General features: G+C 46.5%; 1 protein-coding gene across 1 annotated transcript; it reads right to left on the minus strand.

Moving 5' to 3' along the window:
• Positions 1–5,420: 5,420 nt before the first annotated feature.
• LOC125942659 (uncharacterized) lies at positions 5,421–15,094 on the minus strand. Its single transcript, XM_049660907.1, has 4 exons — positions 14,078–15,094; positions 7,809–8,020; positions 6,037–6,227; positions 5,421–5,889 (listed from the first exon to the last, which is right to left on the minus strand). Exons 1-4 carry the CDS (start codon positions 14,772–14,774, stop codon positions 5,421–5,423), a joined length of 1,569 nt encoding a protein of 522 aa, XP_049516864.1. The 5' UTR covers positions 14,775–15,094.
• Between the last annotated feature and the right edge of the window lie 1,345 nt (positions 15,095–16,439).

Here is a 16,439-nt window from a genome sequence, read left to right on the forward strand (position 1 = left end):
TACGGCTTTTTTGGGGGACCCAGAGCACTGAGGCCACCAGTGTAGACAAAGACGGACCCGGAGAGGCCCCAAGATTCAAGAAACGTAGAGTCTGTAGGAGAAGAAATAGACGTAAGCACCAGTGGCAAGGTTATTCGGACATAGGGTATATTAACATGCAAGGTGGCAGGAATAGGCTGAAGTGGGAGGAGATAGACGAGCAACTAAGGCAGGAAAAGCTGGTGGTATACGGGTTTGTGGAGACACATCTTAGGGACATAGAGCAACCACCGTGTAATCCTGACTATGCATGGGAATGTTCCAATAGAACAGAGGGCAAAAGAAAAGGGGGTGGAATTGGGGCATTCATTCATTAAAGTATGAATTGGCAAATGGTCAAACCGGAATGCAAGGAGCATTTATGGCTAAAAGGGAAAGTGGTAGGAGAGCAGACACTCCTTGGGTTTGTATACCTGCGGACAGGAGCAAATACCAAAGATGAAAACAAAAAATGCTGGAATGGATATAAAGTGGCATTAATAAGCTAGGAGGAGGGTGCGAGTTTATTATACCAAGAGACATGAACGCACACATAAAAGACATGGACGGGTACACAGACTCAACAGGCAACATGATGCTGGATATGTGTGAAAGGCATGACTTAGTTGTATGCAACAGTACTGAGAAGTGCGAAGGGCACATAACGTGGGAGGTAGGGAGCCTGCAGTCGACGTTAGATTATGCACTAATTTCACATAGGATGCATGATAGGCTAAAGGTAATGAACGTAGATGAATATAGCTCCAGAAGTCTAGGTAGTGATCACAAACGTATTTAGGTGAGTTTTGGAAGAGAAATGAAAGTAGGTAGGAGGCAAGATGAACAATCAGGTGTGATATTTTACTCGGAAAAGCAGCTGGAAATAGCAACCCAACAAATTGAGGAAGTAATTTCAGAGGATACTAAAACAGAATGGACATATGCAAATTTAACAGGGATATTTGAGCTAGAGCTTGCTAAGGTACGAGTCACGCCCAAAAGGAACAGAAGATGTAAACCCAAAAGCTGGTGGGATGACGAGGTTAAGAAGGCCATAGAGAAACGTCAGGAAGCATCCAGGGAACACGGATATTCAAAGCACAAGAGTGAACCAGAGGCTGATGTAGACAGAAAATGGGATAAATTCTTAAACTGTCGAAGGGAAGAGTCCCATTTGATCAATGAGACGATTAGAAGAAAGGGGACCCAATGGTTGTCAGAAGTAAACAAAAAGGATAGAAAAGCAGTGAAGAAATTTTGGAAACATCTCAACTCCTTGAGTAATAACAATAAGACTAGCCTAGAGCAGAGGTTTATAGTTCCAGCTCAAGGTGCTCGGCTAGAAGGAGATGAGGCAATGGAACATATAAGAACAATGATGACAGAGCACATGCTACGAAACGTAGCATGTGCTCAATCTGGTGACGATAGACTGGTTAGTTCAGTGGCTCCACTTCAACAAATCGAGTGGGAAAGGGCAGAGAAGAGGGTTCCTAGTAGCACGTCGACAGGTCCTGATGGCGTCCCAATTATGTTAATAAAGACATTAGGCCCAAAATCTAAGGAAACATTAAGAGAGGCAGTGAGCAAAACGATAATGGAAGGTAAAGCCCCCGACTGGTGGAGACTGAGCAGGATGAGCATGATATACAAGGGAAAGGGGGACAAAGCCGACATAAACAACTACCGTCGCATAACAGTGACGTCAGTGGTTTACAGGGTGGTGATTCAGATTATAAAGTACAGAATTCAGGCATGGGTGGAGGGCGAGGAGGTGCTGGGGGAACTACAAAATGGGTTCCGGAAACAAAGAAGGTTAGAAGCTAATCTGTTCTCATTGACGCAGTGTATTGAAATAGCAGAAAAGGAATACAGGCCCCTATGGCTCGCATTTCTGGATATCAAGGGAGCCTATGACAGTGTAATCCAAAGGGATTTGTGGGACATACTGGACGCTCTAGATGTAGAAGATGGAGTAAGTAATCTTTTAATATATATCTATAAAAGTAACACGGTGCTTATAAAGTGGGAAGGCAAGGTATCTGAGGCTATAGAGATACAGCAGGGGCTTAGGCAGGGGTGCACTCTGTCACCTTTGTTTTTCATGCTGTATTTACAAGGATTAGATAAAAATTGGAGAGGAGCGGACTTGGCTTGAACCTTTCCTTTCCTTTTTCAAGCAAGGAGAATGGATTAAACAGTCATTACCAGGACTGGTGCACGTGGATGACATTGTACTTATGGCTGACAGCAAGGAAGACTTGCAGGGATTAATGGACATCTGTGGTAAAGAGGTAGATAGCTTAGGTTTGAAGTTTAGTCAAGAAAAATCGGCAGTCATGATTTTTAATGATAATCAGGGCAGTGAGCATAGGATACAGGAGATAACGCTGGAGGTAGTGGATAAGTACAAATATCTTGGAGTGTGGATAAACAATGGGGCTGAGTACCTAACGGAACATGAAAAATATGTAACGAATAAAGGTAGCAAGAATGCAGATATGATGAAAAATAGGCCACTGTGGAATTACAATAGGTACGAAGTGGTGAGAGGGATTTGGAAAGGGGTGATGGTCCTTAGTTTGACTTTCGGTAATGCGGCTCTGTGCATGAGATCAGAGGTTCGAGCAAGATTGGAAGTTAAGCAGCGAGGGGTAGGTAGGCTTGCTTTGGGAGCACACGGAAATACACAAAATCAGGGGGTACAGGGTGGCATGGGATGGACGTCATTAGAGGGCAGGGAAGCTAGCAGCAAGATAGAATTTGAGGAGCGATTGAGAGAAATGGCAGAAAAGCGGTGGGGAAGGAGAGTTTTCAGTTATTTGTACATGAGGAATGTTGACACAAAATGGAGGAAGCTGGCCAGAAAATTGTAAATTAAATATTTGGACTGCAGGATGGGTGCAAACCAGGAAACAGCGGTTAAGAAAAAGGTTAAAGAAACAGAGAGGGGTCTATGGAAAACAGGGATGCAGACGAAATCAGCACTGGGAACATACAGAACTTTCAAGCATGAAATTGCCAAAGAAAATATCTATGATAATTCTAGGGGAAGCTCTTTGCTGTTTGAAGCCAGGACGAGAATATTGCGGACTAAGATGTACCGAGTCAAGTACCAAGGTACTTGACTCGGTACAAGACACGCTGTGGAGTGCGTGTGGAGAGGAATAGGATACGGCTGAACACCTCATACTTTTCTGTAAAGGGCTTAACCCTACAGTGCAAAGCAACGGGGCTGATTTTTTTCAAAGCATTGTGGTTTAGGGACAGTGGAGGCAAAATAGACTTTAAGCGAGTAGAAACAACCAAACAGAGGTTATCTGATTTGTGGCTAAAATCAAGGCAGGGGTGAAATTTCACCCGCCACAAAGTACAAAACATGTTAATAGTCAAGGATAGGCGGCGTGTGCCACCGCCCGATTTAAAGGGTTCAGCCTCATCCATCAATCCATCCTCGCCCTCCTTTGCTCCTCGCCCGCATATCGTGCCAGAGGAAAGACGTTCGCTCGCTTGCTCCTCTGAGTTCGGTGAGTGCGTTGCGTTCGCCATGGAGGTGGTCGACTGGGAAGACCACGGGCCAAGCACCGTCTACCCACAGGAAGATGAAGACCTACAGAGGATGGTTCTCTGTGTCTTTGTCGTTCTTTCAAAACATACACACATAAACTTAACCTAAAGGACACCAATGCCGAGGTGCGAGTGCCACTAAGAGACACCTAAGTTAAAGATTATGGTCACCTACCGTTTTTGATTTACTGTCCAAACATTTCTTATTTACCACACCTTCTTCCAATGTCCTCAGTTCTTGGAAGTATGCCAAATAAAATTTTAAAAAATCCACTTGTTTATGAAACTTAAGTCAGATGAAAACTCCTGTACACTTCTTCAATCTGTGACTCGGACTCTTCTACACATATATGCGTACATCAAGCCATCCAAAACCGTTCAGCTCGGTTCATTGCTGCCAACTATTCTCAGACTATCCGTAGTACTGTAATAAAATACTCTCTTGACCTCCAAAACTTTTTCAACAGACGAGAACTAGCCCGCTGGTGGTTTTTTCTTATGAGACCTTCTTTACAACCTTGAGCTGAAGGGCATCTTCTTCTGTTCACCTACGTTTCATGTCGTGTCAACCATCAATTAAAAGTTCGAGTTTCATTCTGTGAGACCAGCATAAACCTCCATTCGTTCGTGGCGCAGACGTCATCACAATGAATCACCTCCCCGCCTCCATCGCCAACGACTCTGACCATACTTTATTAAAGGCTGCCCTTTTGAACATGCTTTGGACTTTTACTCCTCTCGGTAACGTCCTTATGACATCGAAGTTATCTTGAACAGGTTAAGAAAGCCGCAGTATCACCCCATCGACTGCGATAGCAATTTATTAGACAGCTATACGAAGTAAGGATAATAGCTTTATAGGCCGTATAAACTTGTAAACGTTCGCTTACTAAGTTAACAAGCATAGTGTCATGCGCGCAGACGAAAAGATTAACAGTTCTCACTCGATGACCGCGCGCCTCCGCTGTCAAAACGCTGGCGTGAAGGAGTGCAGCCCTAAAAGTGACCAAATTGGCATACGAGCTGCATTTTGCTTCAACGCGAGCTAAGCAGCGAGAACACAGCGCACATGAAGCTATCAGCCCCCGACGCGCCTAGATTATGTACTCATCGCAGATCGCTTTCATGATAGGGTGTGCGCGGCCGCGCTTAACCGCCGCCAGACGCTGTTGGCGCCGCCTCTCTCAGGTGGCGTCACGCGTACATAACAGCACACATAAATGATTCTAACATTTCCCCCTTTTCAAGCATTTATACAATTCTACACGGGGGCCGGCAGGTTGGATACACACAAACAAAGAACAACAAAAACAAAATCACTTTATACATCACTCGTCTACACCCAGCCTTGTGGGTTTTCGAACTGCTCCCCCGGATCTAGTAGTCGTCACAATATTAGTCTGAAAATTGTTAGCGTCTGTTTCCTTTTGAGTCAGGGGCACCCAGGATTCGTTCCTGTTGTTCCTGTTGTTGAACACAGCCCAGCAGTGTTCCACTGAACAATTTGATACAAGTGTTCAATGGAACACTGCTGGGCTGTTCCTGACTATCTGGAATATCGTAATTCCCACCGTTTATCCTATCTTTCGGGAGATGGTTGAGCATCCACTTATTTCGTCGAGACTTCGACCCCGTTATCCGTCTGAACATGGTATGAACGTGATTGCGGCGCTGCTCCGAACAAGGTACCTTAGCAAGAACGGGCACGGAATTTATGCGTACGTGAACGAATCGCGCTTTCCCATTAGCGCTTACTGCTCCGGCGAAAGTCTCTCCAGTTTCCTGATTAACAGCGGAAACATCTATGTTTCGTTCGACGGAATTAGTACCTTTCTTCAGACAGGCTTTAGCAAAGTGTCCTTTGCTGCCACAGTGGTGAAACTTGGCAGCTCTAGCCGGGAGGCAGTCCTGGGGTGGGCGCCGCCGCTGCAGAAGCGGCAACGTTCCTCCGGCTTTCGCCGTGCTGGCGGTGGTTGCACTTGCGGACGCGCCTGGCCGTGTTGACGGCGGTTCTGTTGAGCCACTGCGTCTACGTTGGAGCCGTGGTCTCGAAGTTCCGATGACTGGCCGTCGTCTCCCTGTAGAGTACACTGCTGCTGTTGGACGCTCTCCTTTAGGCAAGCCTTTGCCAGCGCAGTAGCAAGTGTCAGCTGCGAGTCCATTTGTAGGGCTGCCGAGAGCTTTGCGTCGGGGAGCCCGACAACAAGTCTGTCTCGGATCATCCGTTCCTTCAGGCTGTTGAAGTCACAACGGTCCGCCAAGACATGCTGCGCAGTGACGAACTGCTCTACGGACTCTCCTGGCCTTTTCGCGCGTCAGTGGAAGCAGGCGCTCTCATACACAATGTCGCGTTCTTTCACAAAGTGCCTATCGAATTTTTTCTTTACGGCTTCATAGTCTTTAGCCTCTTCCTCTGATAGCCCGAACGTATCGCAGACTTCACGAGCCTGCCATCGCATTGTGTAGAGCAGCGTGCGAACCTGGGCCTCCCCGGAGCGTTCATTCGGTCCCGTTGCAAACAGGTAATCATCGAAGTGCTCGATCCATACCGGCCACTCTGACATGCGGTCAAAGTCCAGCGGTGGCGGTTGCTGAAGCTGATACAGTTGTATTGATGGCTTCTCTGACATCGTTGCTCGTAGCTGCGTGGTTCAGAGGAAAGAGTCTTCACCAGCTTATGACACCATGTCGCGATGAGGCACCTTAATTGTCCCCAAGAACACAGTCAGCACGCCGTGACTTCGGGTGGAGGAGCCCTCTTTCATTCTCCCAACGCCACTTAATTATATTGGCTCCGTATATCACGTGGTCAACCGTGCAGTCACAGACGCTCTTCGCGCCACCTCTCACATGTGGCATCGTGCGTACATAACAGCACACATAAGTGATTCTAACACATCGCGGGCACGATTGTCATCGCACTTGGACTTTATACGGAGCATCATGTCCACACTGACGGCGACTACTACTACGGAAATAAGCCTGGAGTGTCCATATAATTGCTATTACAGTAAAAGAACATAAGGGATGCATAGCAGAGCGACAACGAAAGAAAAAAAAGTCGCACTTGCGCCTGAAAGGTGAAGCATCGGTTGCAATAGCAAATTAGTAGACAGCCATATGAAGTAAAGATAGTAGTTTTATCGGCCGTATAAGCTGGCAAACATTCTCTTACTAACTAAATTAAAAAGCGTGGTGTCACGCGCGCACCAGCAAACATGAACGGATCTCACTCGGTGACCGCGCTCGCTCACTGTCAAAACACTAGGATGTGAAAGCACGGCAGCAGCAGCGAGCGAATTGACCTTCGTGCTGGCTCTCGCTTAAGCGCGAACTGAGCGGCGAGTACAAAGCGCACACGAAGCTATGAGCACTCGGCGCACGCTGTCCACTTCGCAGATAACTTTGAAGATAGAACCCGCGAGGCCGGCAGAGTAGAGCCCCCACCCCCGGTGCCTTGCGCTCCGACGGAAGGCGGTGCGCTTCCTCCCCGCTTTCTTCCCTTTCACGCGCGAGATTCAGCCACCATCGTCGGCTTACGCTCGCATGTTGGCACTGGTAGAGAGACCATACGGCGCGCGGCGACGTCGTTATCGCCCTAGGATTTGTACGGGACATCACGGCGACGCAGGCGACGCAGGCGACGAGGGCTGAAATGTGCTTGTTGTGTGCATTCCCATCAATAATTGCTGTCGGAATAAAACTTAAGATGGAGCGAATAGGAAGGAACAGAACGGGCCCTGCTAGTTACGTTTTTGGGAACGAGTTCCAGATGATTAACGCGATGCGGTGGTTTCTTGGTGTGTGCCCTGCAAACACGCGCCTCTGTTGTATTGATTCGAGTTCGTTCTCAGAATAAGCACCCCCTCCGTTCCTTCCTACTTCCTTCTTCTTAAGTATTTGCATGTTAGTCGTGCTATTATGCATCCTCTGCTGCCTTAGACGTCGTTACTGCCATTACGGACTCGCTCAGGGTGTACAGCTGCACTATTTAGTGACATATGGAAGCCATCAGCGTTCAACGTTCCGAAATGGCTTCTCCGCACTCAATTCACCAAGAGCAATGCTGCTTAGCTTCATCCGCCTGATCAAAACAGGAGAATTTAGCATGGCGCGCCGATGGCCATTCACTAGTCGCCAAAAGCGTATCCAGGCCACGACCAAAGGCAATATAAAAGGCGATTGAGACGAGTGTTTTCAAACACAAGCACCGACGCACTTACCCTGCTGTGGGAATAGAGAAGGGCCGGTACCAAGTCTTCAACTAATAAATTGTCATCGCCTAATGACAGGTGCACGTCGCAGTACTGGCCACGCACTTTCTTTACGCCGTCCTCGTATCGTACCACGGTCTCAATGCACTCATCGTAGGCACCCAGGTCGGACACAGTAGCCTGAAGTAAGCCGGTCGGGTACTTGGCCGTAGCGTCGATTACTGCGCAATAAAAAGAAGGTAAATAAACGCACGCCGATTAGCTTGCCGCAATCTAAGCGGCCTCTTAAAAGGAACTGGAAGCACAACTTGTAGCTTCTCGCAATGATCGCAGTCCACCGAATTATTATGCTCAAACGTGGTGTAAGTGGATATTCAGTACGGTCAGCGATGCCGTCGACGAAAGACAAAGGAGTGTGAGAAATAGGGTTTATATTTTGCTTTCCAGTCCCGTCTGTAGCAGTGCAGAGTGTGGTACGCTCGAACAGCCTGTTCCGTTAGAAATGCTGGTATTAAATCATGTACAGAAATGCAACCCATAGCATAGTCATAAAGTGCAAGATATGCCACCGAGTCACCAGGTTACGTGGTTTTATCTTATCTCGCAGGACTGACACGATCAACACATTTCACCAATGAATTCCACTCAGGCACCCAAAGTGACTTCATTTATTGCTAATTTCCCGGTAGAACAAAAAAAAAAAAGGTATAATCTCTCGTATACAATGTTATGTCGTTTCGAGCCCCAAATAATGTTCGAAGAAATCTAAAGCAAACATGTAGTCCGGTTGAAAAAGCGGTCAAGGAGGCAGATCTCACAAAGACTTTGGTATCCGCCCTGTCTGAAAGTCTTCAAGAAATTGTATTTCGATAAACAAAGCAACCACACTTATCACGTTGCGCCACGTGGGGAGCATGCCCATCTCCGGCGGGGGATATGGAGGGTTCACTCATGTGCGATGGATCACGTGATGCGAAGATGTGCTGGCGTGATAGACCACGTGCAAATGCGATCTGGCCGCGCTTTCCACGTGATTTTTTTTTTACTCCGTGGCAGCATCGTCGCGGGTCATGTCAGAGGAATGTCACGCTAAGCGGGTCCCAGCGAAGAAGATTCGTGGAGCCACTTGTGGCTGGCGAACAGCGTGAACAGCGCAACGATGCACAATGGCTGCAAAGGACGCAACAAAGTGAAGTGGACCTCGAGGCTGACCTCGTCCGGCTTCGAAAAACGCGAACAGATGTTTGTGAGGTGGAGTGCGCACGGATCATGCAGTATTTTTTTCCTGCGGTTTTACGCGCCAAAACAAGGATGTGATTATGAGTTACGCCATAGTGCGGGACTCCGGATTAATTTTGACCACCTTGGTTTCGTAAACGACCAACAAATGCGCGGTACACGGGTGTGTTTGCATTTCGTCCTCATCAAAATGGGGCCGCCGCGGCAGGGATTCTATCCCGCACCATCACACTTATAGCAGCACAATACCAAAGTCACTACGCCACCATGCACTAATCGCTAGTGTTCATGACATATTACTAAAAGCAATGTGCCTGCATTTGGATCACAAGCGCAAAGTCTCAAATTCCGCCAGTGGACTAGAGGGATCAGGGCGCGTATGTTCAGCATTTCTTATCGAACGCATTCGGGACTGCGTCCAACGTGTACGGTCGCTTCAGGACCAGCGAAATGTAGTATCTTACGCGTGCGTGTAATTGCTAGCGACCTTCTTTCTGAGTAAGCTGGTGGCTCCGTTCAAAGCATACGACACGATTCTCTGCTTATATTCCATACTTCACCTGAAGGACTTATTCCAGCTAAAAGTAATGTTTAGGGAATTGGCGGAATGGGCTCACACGCGCTGTTGCTATTTTTGTAATACTCGTACGTTTGCGGCCCTTCCATAGATGTGGCAGAATTTTCTTAAGTGAAATGCAATTTGAGCATAACAATTGACTGACTTAATTGCAGTCAAAACTAGTCACTATCATCACTATATGACCGAAATATTTGCTTTTTAGGTCACCCTACCCGCCGGGGTGGCTCAGTCAGCTAAGGCGTTACGCTGCTGAGCACTAAGTCGCGGGATCGAATCCCGGCCGCGGCGGCCGCATTTCGATGGAGGCGAAATGCAAAAACGCCCGTGTACTTGCGTTGTAGTGTACGTTAAAGAAGCCCAGGCGGTCAAAATTAATCCGGACCCCTCCACTACGGCGTGCCTCATAATCAGAACTGGTTTTGGCACGTAAAACCCCAGAAAGAAGAAGAAGGTTACCCTACTGTTTGCCAAGGACGTTTTGAGGCAACAACAACAACAACAACAACGTGGCAGCTTATTTTAATTCAGTGCACTCAATGTGGAAATGTCGCACATCCGGATAACGCGGGTAGGGTCCATAAAATTTTACAGGATGCAGGCCAGCAGATATGACTTACATTTCATTGTTAGCCATTACTAGTTTATAAAAGGCAGCAAATCTCCTGTGTAGTTTTTTTTTTGCCAATAGTCCTGTGCCCATCTTGAATAAGGTTGTTTCATTCGAGTGGTTGGCTGGTTTACAAAGTTGTTGAAGTATTGTGCTCTACACAACCAAAATCAGTTTAAGTGCTAACAGCTGTTAAGATACAAATCGCTTGGCTTTGCGTACATTCAGCAGAGAACAGCGATAATTACTGGGCGTCTAAGTCCAATGATAATTACCAACCTAACCTAACTGTTGCCTCTGCAACTTTTTAAGTTTCACATCCCGTGCTTGAACGCTTTCCCTCGTTGTCACAGAGTCGCTGGCACCATTGCAGACAGTTATATCACACCCTGCTTGCGTTTAATAGTTGCGCGAGCAGCAAGCGTCTGCGCGTCGCGTTGGTGATTCTTACATTTGCGCTTGCACGTATAAAGTGAATTAGTTTTCTTTCAAGCCTGCTCTAGTTAACACGCTGGTATCACGCTTGAGGGAAGGTCAAACTCAATACATCAGTGCTGTTGGTTTAAATCGAGAATCCCAGAATCCTGCCTCCTTAATGGCCTTCGTCATTTATCGGCCATGTTGGATGTACGTGCAACACCCGGTCACTTCCAATTGAAGCAAAGTATTCGATATCTCTCCGTCGCGACGTGCTTACAAGAACAAGCATGACGAAAAGTTTATGCTCGAGCACCGCCAACGGGACGCTGAGTACTGCTGATGCCACATGTTTCAGAAGCATGCTTGAGCTGACGTAACCATGGGCGGTGGCACTACCGACCCTCTGAGACCGAGTAAAATGATCACTTGTACAGAGCTACTTTCGAGGAATACTAGGGTTCTTTAAAATCATTTTGGGCCTATTGTTTAACATTACGCTACATGTACATAAAACCATATACTCCGTTCTTAACCTTTCATATCTGTTGTTATAGCATTATTTTGCCGTATAGCGTTGTCAGTTTTTCGCATTATTATAGTGGGAGTATTATCCATGTATGTGTGCTTAAAAATTCACATTGCTTGCACCTTAAGAATAAAAACGTTGTTGTTGCGTCTGTCATTACTGTAATAAGCATGAGCGAACATGCATTTTGCAATACGCAATGTGTAGGATTGAAAGCAGAGAGAAGGAAAAAGCGCGAAGAAGGAGGTAAAGTAGCGAGATTCTAGAACTCCTTGGGATAGTCGGACCCGCCAGACATAAGCAGAGTCGCGGCACCCCGCGGCGACCACGGTATCGTAGCACACCGACCGCAGCTACATGCAACAGTAGTGCGTATGCGCAGCGTTTGCTTTGTGCACGACAAGGCTTCAGTGCGTGCTCGCCCTCATAGATACAACAGTCAAACCATGCTACGTGGTGTGGACCGACCTTCTCCTTCACCAGCTTGACCGACAGATAGTAGCCACAATCAACTTGCGCATTTTTCAAGCTCTATCAATTAGTCTGCGAAGGCGTCCACCCGGAGCGGCCACGAGGAAGCGCGGGCTGGCAAGCGTGAGAATGGTCTGACCTTAAGGTTCGCGTGGATCGAGCCTAGTTGAGTGTCCAAAACCAGTCGAAATTATTCAAACCGGACGGCTACGACACCGATAAGCATTGTGGGCAAAGTTTATTTCCTGCGCGGGCTGCCGCGGCCCAGCGTGCGCACACGATAGTCGGCTTGTTCCGGAAGTACATAACTATTATCGAAAATCGAAAGGACATTTTCGCTTACTTCAGCCTGCTTATTGAACTTCGTCAATAAATTACACAGCAACAGTAGGAAGAATCGCACTTATCCAAACACCCTTTCGATTGACGTCAGCTATTGGCCAATAGCAGCCGCGTATGGGAATCCGGTATATGACGATAAAGCGTGCAGAAGAGAGCGCGGAGCCGGCTTGCGCTCAAATGAGAGCGTTTGAGAGAAAGGTGACTTCGCGCTCAGCTTGCATGCTCCACGCGGCGCGCACGACTGCAAAACTTGGCTGAGATGTTCACAGCCACATATGCCATAGGCGGACTATATTTTTTTTCACCAAGTCCGAGGGCTGCTTCAGGGCCCCTTTAACATGCGTTGGTAACAATTGTCTACAAGACAAGATCGACGTGCATTGTGGTTAGCTCACGAGTCATAACCACGTCTCGACTTGAATTTCTTTACGAGCTCAGTTTACGTTAATTTAGTTTTAAGATGCAGACACGAATGATAGGTGCTAAAAAAGCAATAGTTTGAGAACATTATTTGCATATCCAGTTTCAGAAAATACGGCTACTTGAAAGTAGGTTTTCGCCACGATCCTCGAAGATATTTTCGAAGAAAAAACTTGAGGGACGCTTAAGCTTGGCCTTTAAGAGTGAAATGCTATAGCATTCAAAGATCCCTGACTGCTTCTTACGCTTGCCGGCAACTGCAGCATACCTAACCGTTATGTTTACAGGGAAACGCTTGCGGCGAATGCTATGCACGAAGGCATGCTTTCTGGTAGAAATGTGGCCTGTTGCGTGGGCCGATCCCGGAGACAGTGCACAAACGCGCCAAAAAATTACTTCATTTTCAGGTTTCTGTTATTGTTTCACACTTCTAACATTTCAATCTGCGAAGATTTAACATAAAACGCAGGCGCTGTCGGTGTTTTGTTTCATGACAATTGTTTGTGGGTTGTCATTCTCAAAATTCTGAGGAATAACTTTGTGAAGAATGTAAGACAAGGTATGAGCAACTTTAGTGATAATACGGTGCAATATAACCAGCATTTACCGCATGGTATATAGCAAGGCCTGGCATATACATATACCTAAATATATACGAAATTTTAGCTCACGGACACCGACGCCGATGCCGTATTTTCTGCGATAGGGGGCCCTTAATTCTATCGCGTTAATATTTTGTTTGTATTGCTTCATCTTGAAAGCGTCTTGTGCCTGAATAATATCTGCAAGCATGCGATTAATGCTATACAAAAAAAGATGTAGGAAAAGGAAACATTTATGTTCCAACATTATGGCCTATTGGAGTGAAATGAGCCTGAACGTATATGGAATAAGTTCATGGTACACCGCACTGTTTTTCTTTTATAAATATGGAGACGTTCACTGCCATATGAAATATATTCACGTCCTGTACCATGCAGATATTAAAGCCAAGTCCATTGGGCCAAGTCAAAACAAATGTTATCAACCCACTGCAATGCCGTCATTTCATCAGTGATTTATTTTTAGAAATATTTTAGACGGTTAGGTGCGTATTCTTTTATACTTAAGCAACTGCCAAGTTGGGCCCTGAATGACAACTTGTGTTAATCGAACCTCCATGCATAGGCTGGAGCTTCTTTAATAAATTATATTGATAATGATGCTGCCTAAGCAGCTTCATATACTCACTTACGATATTGTTGTCTCACCAAAAATGACGTGTTTGTAATATCACAGCACGAATTATTCATTAAGCTAGGCTTAATGTCTGTCATCACAGTCCTTATGAGAAGAATGGATTTTTTTCTTGTACATATTACGTCGGGCCTTTTCTGCGCCAATACTCATAAGTTCATAACCGTGCTCTTTTCGGAGAACTAGGTGCGCATTCACAAACAAGCTCGCACACTCAAAACTTTCTCAAACACCGGCGTCTGCTACAGGAATGGCACTAATTTTAACAAATGAAGCAGACCAATGAGCATTTTCACAAACGAAGCCTGTGTGAATTCAGCACTTCGGTTTATGTAGGTTTGTTTATGTAAACGATTACTGCATAGCAAATCCGAGCATCATCAGTCTATCATGTCATGCATGGACATCAATAATACGTAGAGCTGCAGTGCACTCACATCTCATGGCCCAGGGCTCGAGCTCCTGGATGGCTCGCGTGAACTGTAGCAAGCCCAAGGTACAGTCAGTAGATATGTCAGCTTGTAGGAGTTTCCGCGTCAGTTCACTGCCTGCTGTAGACATGAACTGTTTAATAGCGGTCCGGATGGCGTCGGTAAACTTTGACCTCTTCGGGGGTGGATTTGTCGCTAGTGGCATCAACCGTGAAGTTGGAATAGACTCTGTGGTGGATACTGTGGTCATGTTGTCCTGGAGGCTTCCGGTGGTTGGCTCTGTTGTTGAGTAAGTTGCTGTCTTTTCTTCTGTCCTCATCGCTTGCGACCATTCAGAGTTCGTGAACTTTGCCAAAATCGGGGTGCTTACCATAACGGCAGTTACATCTGTTTCTTTGTCTGCTTGTTCGTAAGAGCTTTCCGTCGACTCGGCTGTCATTGTGACGTTTGAAGTGATTCCTATATCCAGAGTTGCGGGCAGGGTAGTAGACATAGGCAAGCGCGATTTATACGTCATCTCCAAATAAGTCGTTCCTTGAGATGCCGTGGATAAGCTTGAAATGGTCATTTCGACATTGTCAGGGGTGTTGAATGGCGTTGAGAAGCTAGCGGATGACGTAGAAGGTTCAGAACATACTGATACTAAGAGGAGCAACAAACCGCTAAAGGACAGTCTATGAACGGGTATTAATTCAGGTGGCATTGCTTCCTCCGTGGGCAATTTATGTGCACATGGACTGGAGCTGCACACGAATTTCCGATTCTGCTTGGTGGTAGCAAACCAGTATTTATGAAGATTCACCAACAGTTCAGTAAATCACGTGGGTCACCAGACACTGCGGTGTTTCGCGCTCATCACCCCAAAATAAGTTCAGCTGCGACGGCAACTTGTGTCTGCTGAGTCGTCTAACACGGCTTCTATACCGGCTGCCTATAGAAGCCAGTGTAAAACCTTCAGAAGCTTGATGAAACAGAACATCAATGAGGGTTTTTGCGCCGCGTATCGCATGGCACGTGAGTGAGAATTCCAGCGACTGCTGCACTGCACAGCCACATGCAAGATCTTCCCCTTTCCCTCATTTGCACATTTGCATTTCCTGTTCGCGCCACAGTTTCACAACGCGCACGTGCTTGCGGGGCCTGGAGACTTTCCTCGAAAAAAGAGAACGAAGAGGAGGATGTGGGATGCACGTGCTAACAGGAGTTGCTTTCATTGGTATGTGTTTATTGCTGGTATTTTAAAAAAAGTACCCCGAAAGTCGGAGCAAATACATCCATGTAGTAACTATGTCGTGTATTCTGCTTTGTAAATATACAAAGGAACCGTTGTTACACTCAATCTGCCATGGCTAACGTAAAGGTCATTTTTTTGCGCATCGTCGTTCTGCTGTTACAGGGCTCAACGACCACATCCTCATCCAGCCCTTACTGAGGCGCATAAGAAATAGCATCCATTACATTTTTTTTTCAGAGATTCATTGCCGGTTTCATACATTTCAAGTGGATTTTCACCTAAATTGGTCAAGTATTTAGCCACACAGGTTTATCGACAGCACTTGTTCTATGAAGGGAGGAAATGATAGGGTCGCAAAAACATTCATCACAAAATACGGAATGAAAACATCACACGCCATTTAACTGCTGCGAAGGTGGACTACCAGCGAAGCAGTTTACCACATGACATAGAGGTGACACAGAGTTTAGATGAACGGTATGCGCAAATTTTATTTCTCTTCATTGGCGACGGTGGTCAGCCCGAAGGAAGACACACGCAAGCACACTTTTATTTTGATAGGCGGTCTTGATCGGTGACGTACATTCGCGCGGAAGACTACCGCCACTTCGGGGAGCCGAAGAAAACTAAGACACGCGCATGGGACCACCACGCCGGGAGAGCAGAAGGAAACTAGGCACGCAAGCGCTTGAAAGAGGGCGGTGCAGTGCGAGGGCGGTGCGAGTGTACACATGGCCGACGCGAGTCGCACACCGGTAAATCTTTGAGAAACCCTTATTATCTACCTGAGAGTCTACTCATTTTGAAAATGGTGCCTATTGACAACTAATCTACTGAAAATGCATATCCAAGGGATGAGACATAAGCTTTTGTGGAGAATCAAGCGATTTTGCATGAAATTCGGGAGCTGAGTTTTTGCTCACGTAGATCTGTAGACGGACACGAAAAATGCATAGAACCCTATCCATAGACACTTTCGCTGTAAAATACAAGCGTTCTATACTTGCACGCTTCACCGCGAAGTGATGACGCACACTTTTAGCCAGGTTATTTTACCGGGAAAAAAATGGAAGTGGGGGTGGGTTCAACGTGCTTTGAATTTGTTCATGTTCAGTCCCGGTTTCAAGAACTAAA

Source organism: Dermacentor silvarum, chromosome 1, assembly GCF_013339745.2.
Source record: "Dermacentor silvarum isolate Dsil-2018 chromosome 1, BIME_Dsil_1.4, whole genome shotgun sequence".
In the NCBI taxonomy this organism is placed as follows: Eukaryota; Metazoa; Arthropoda; class Arachnida; order Ixodida; family Ixodidae; genus Dermacentor; species Dermacentor silvarum.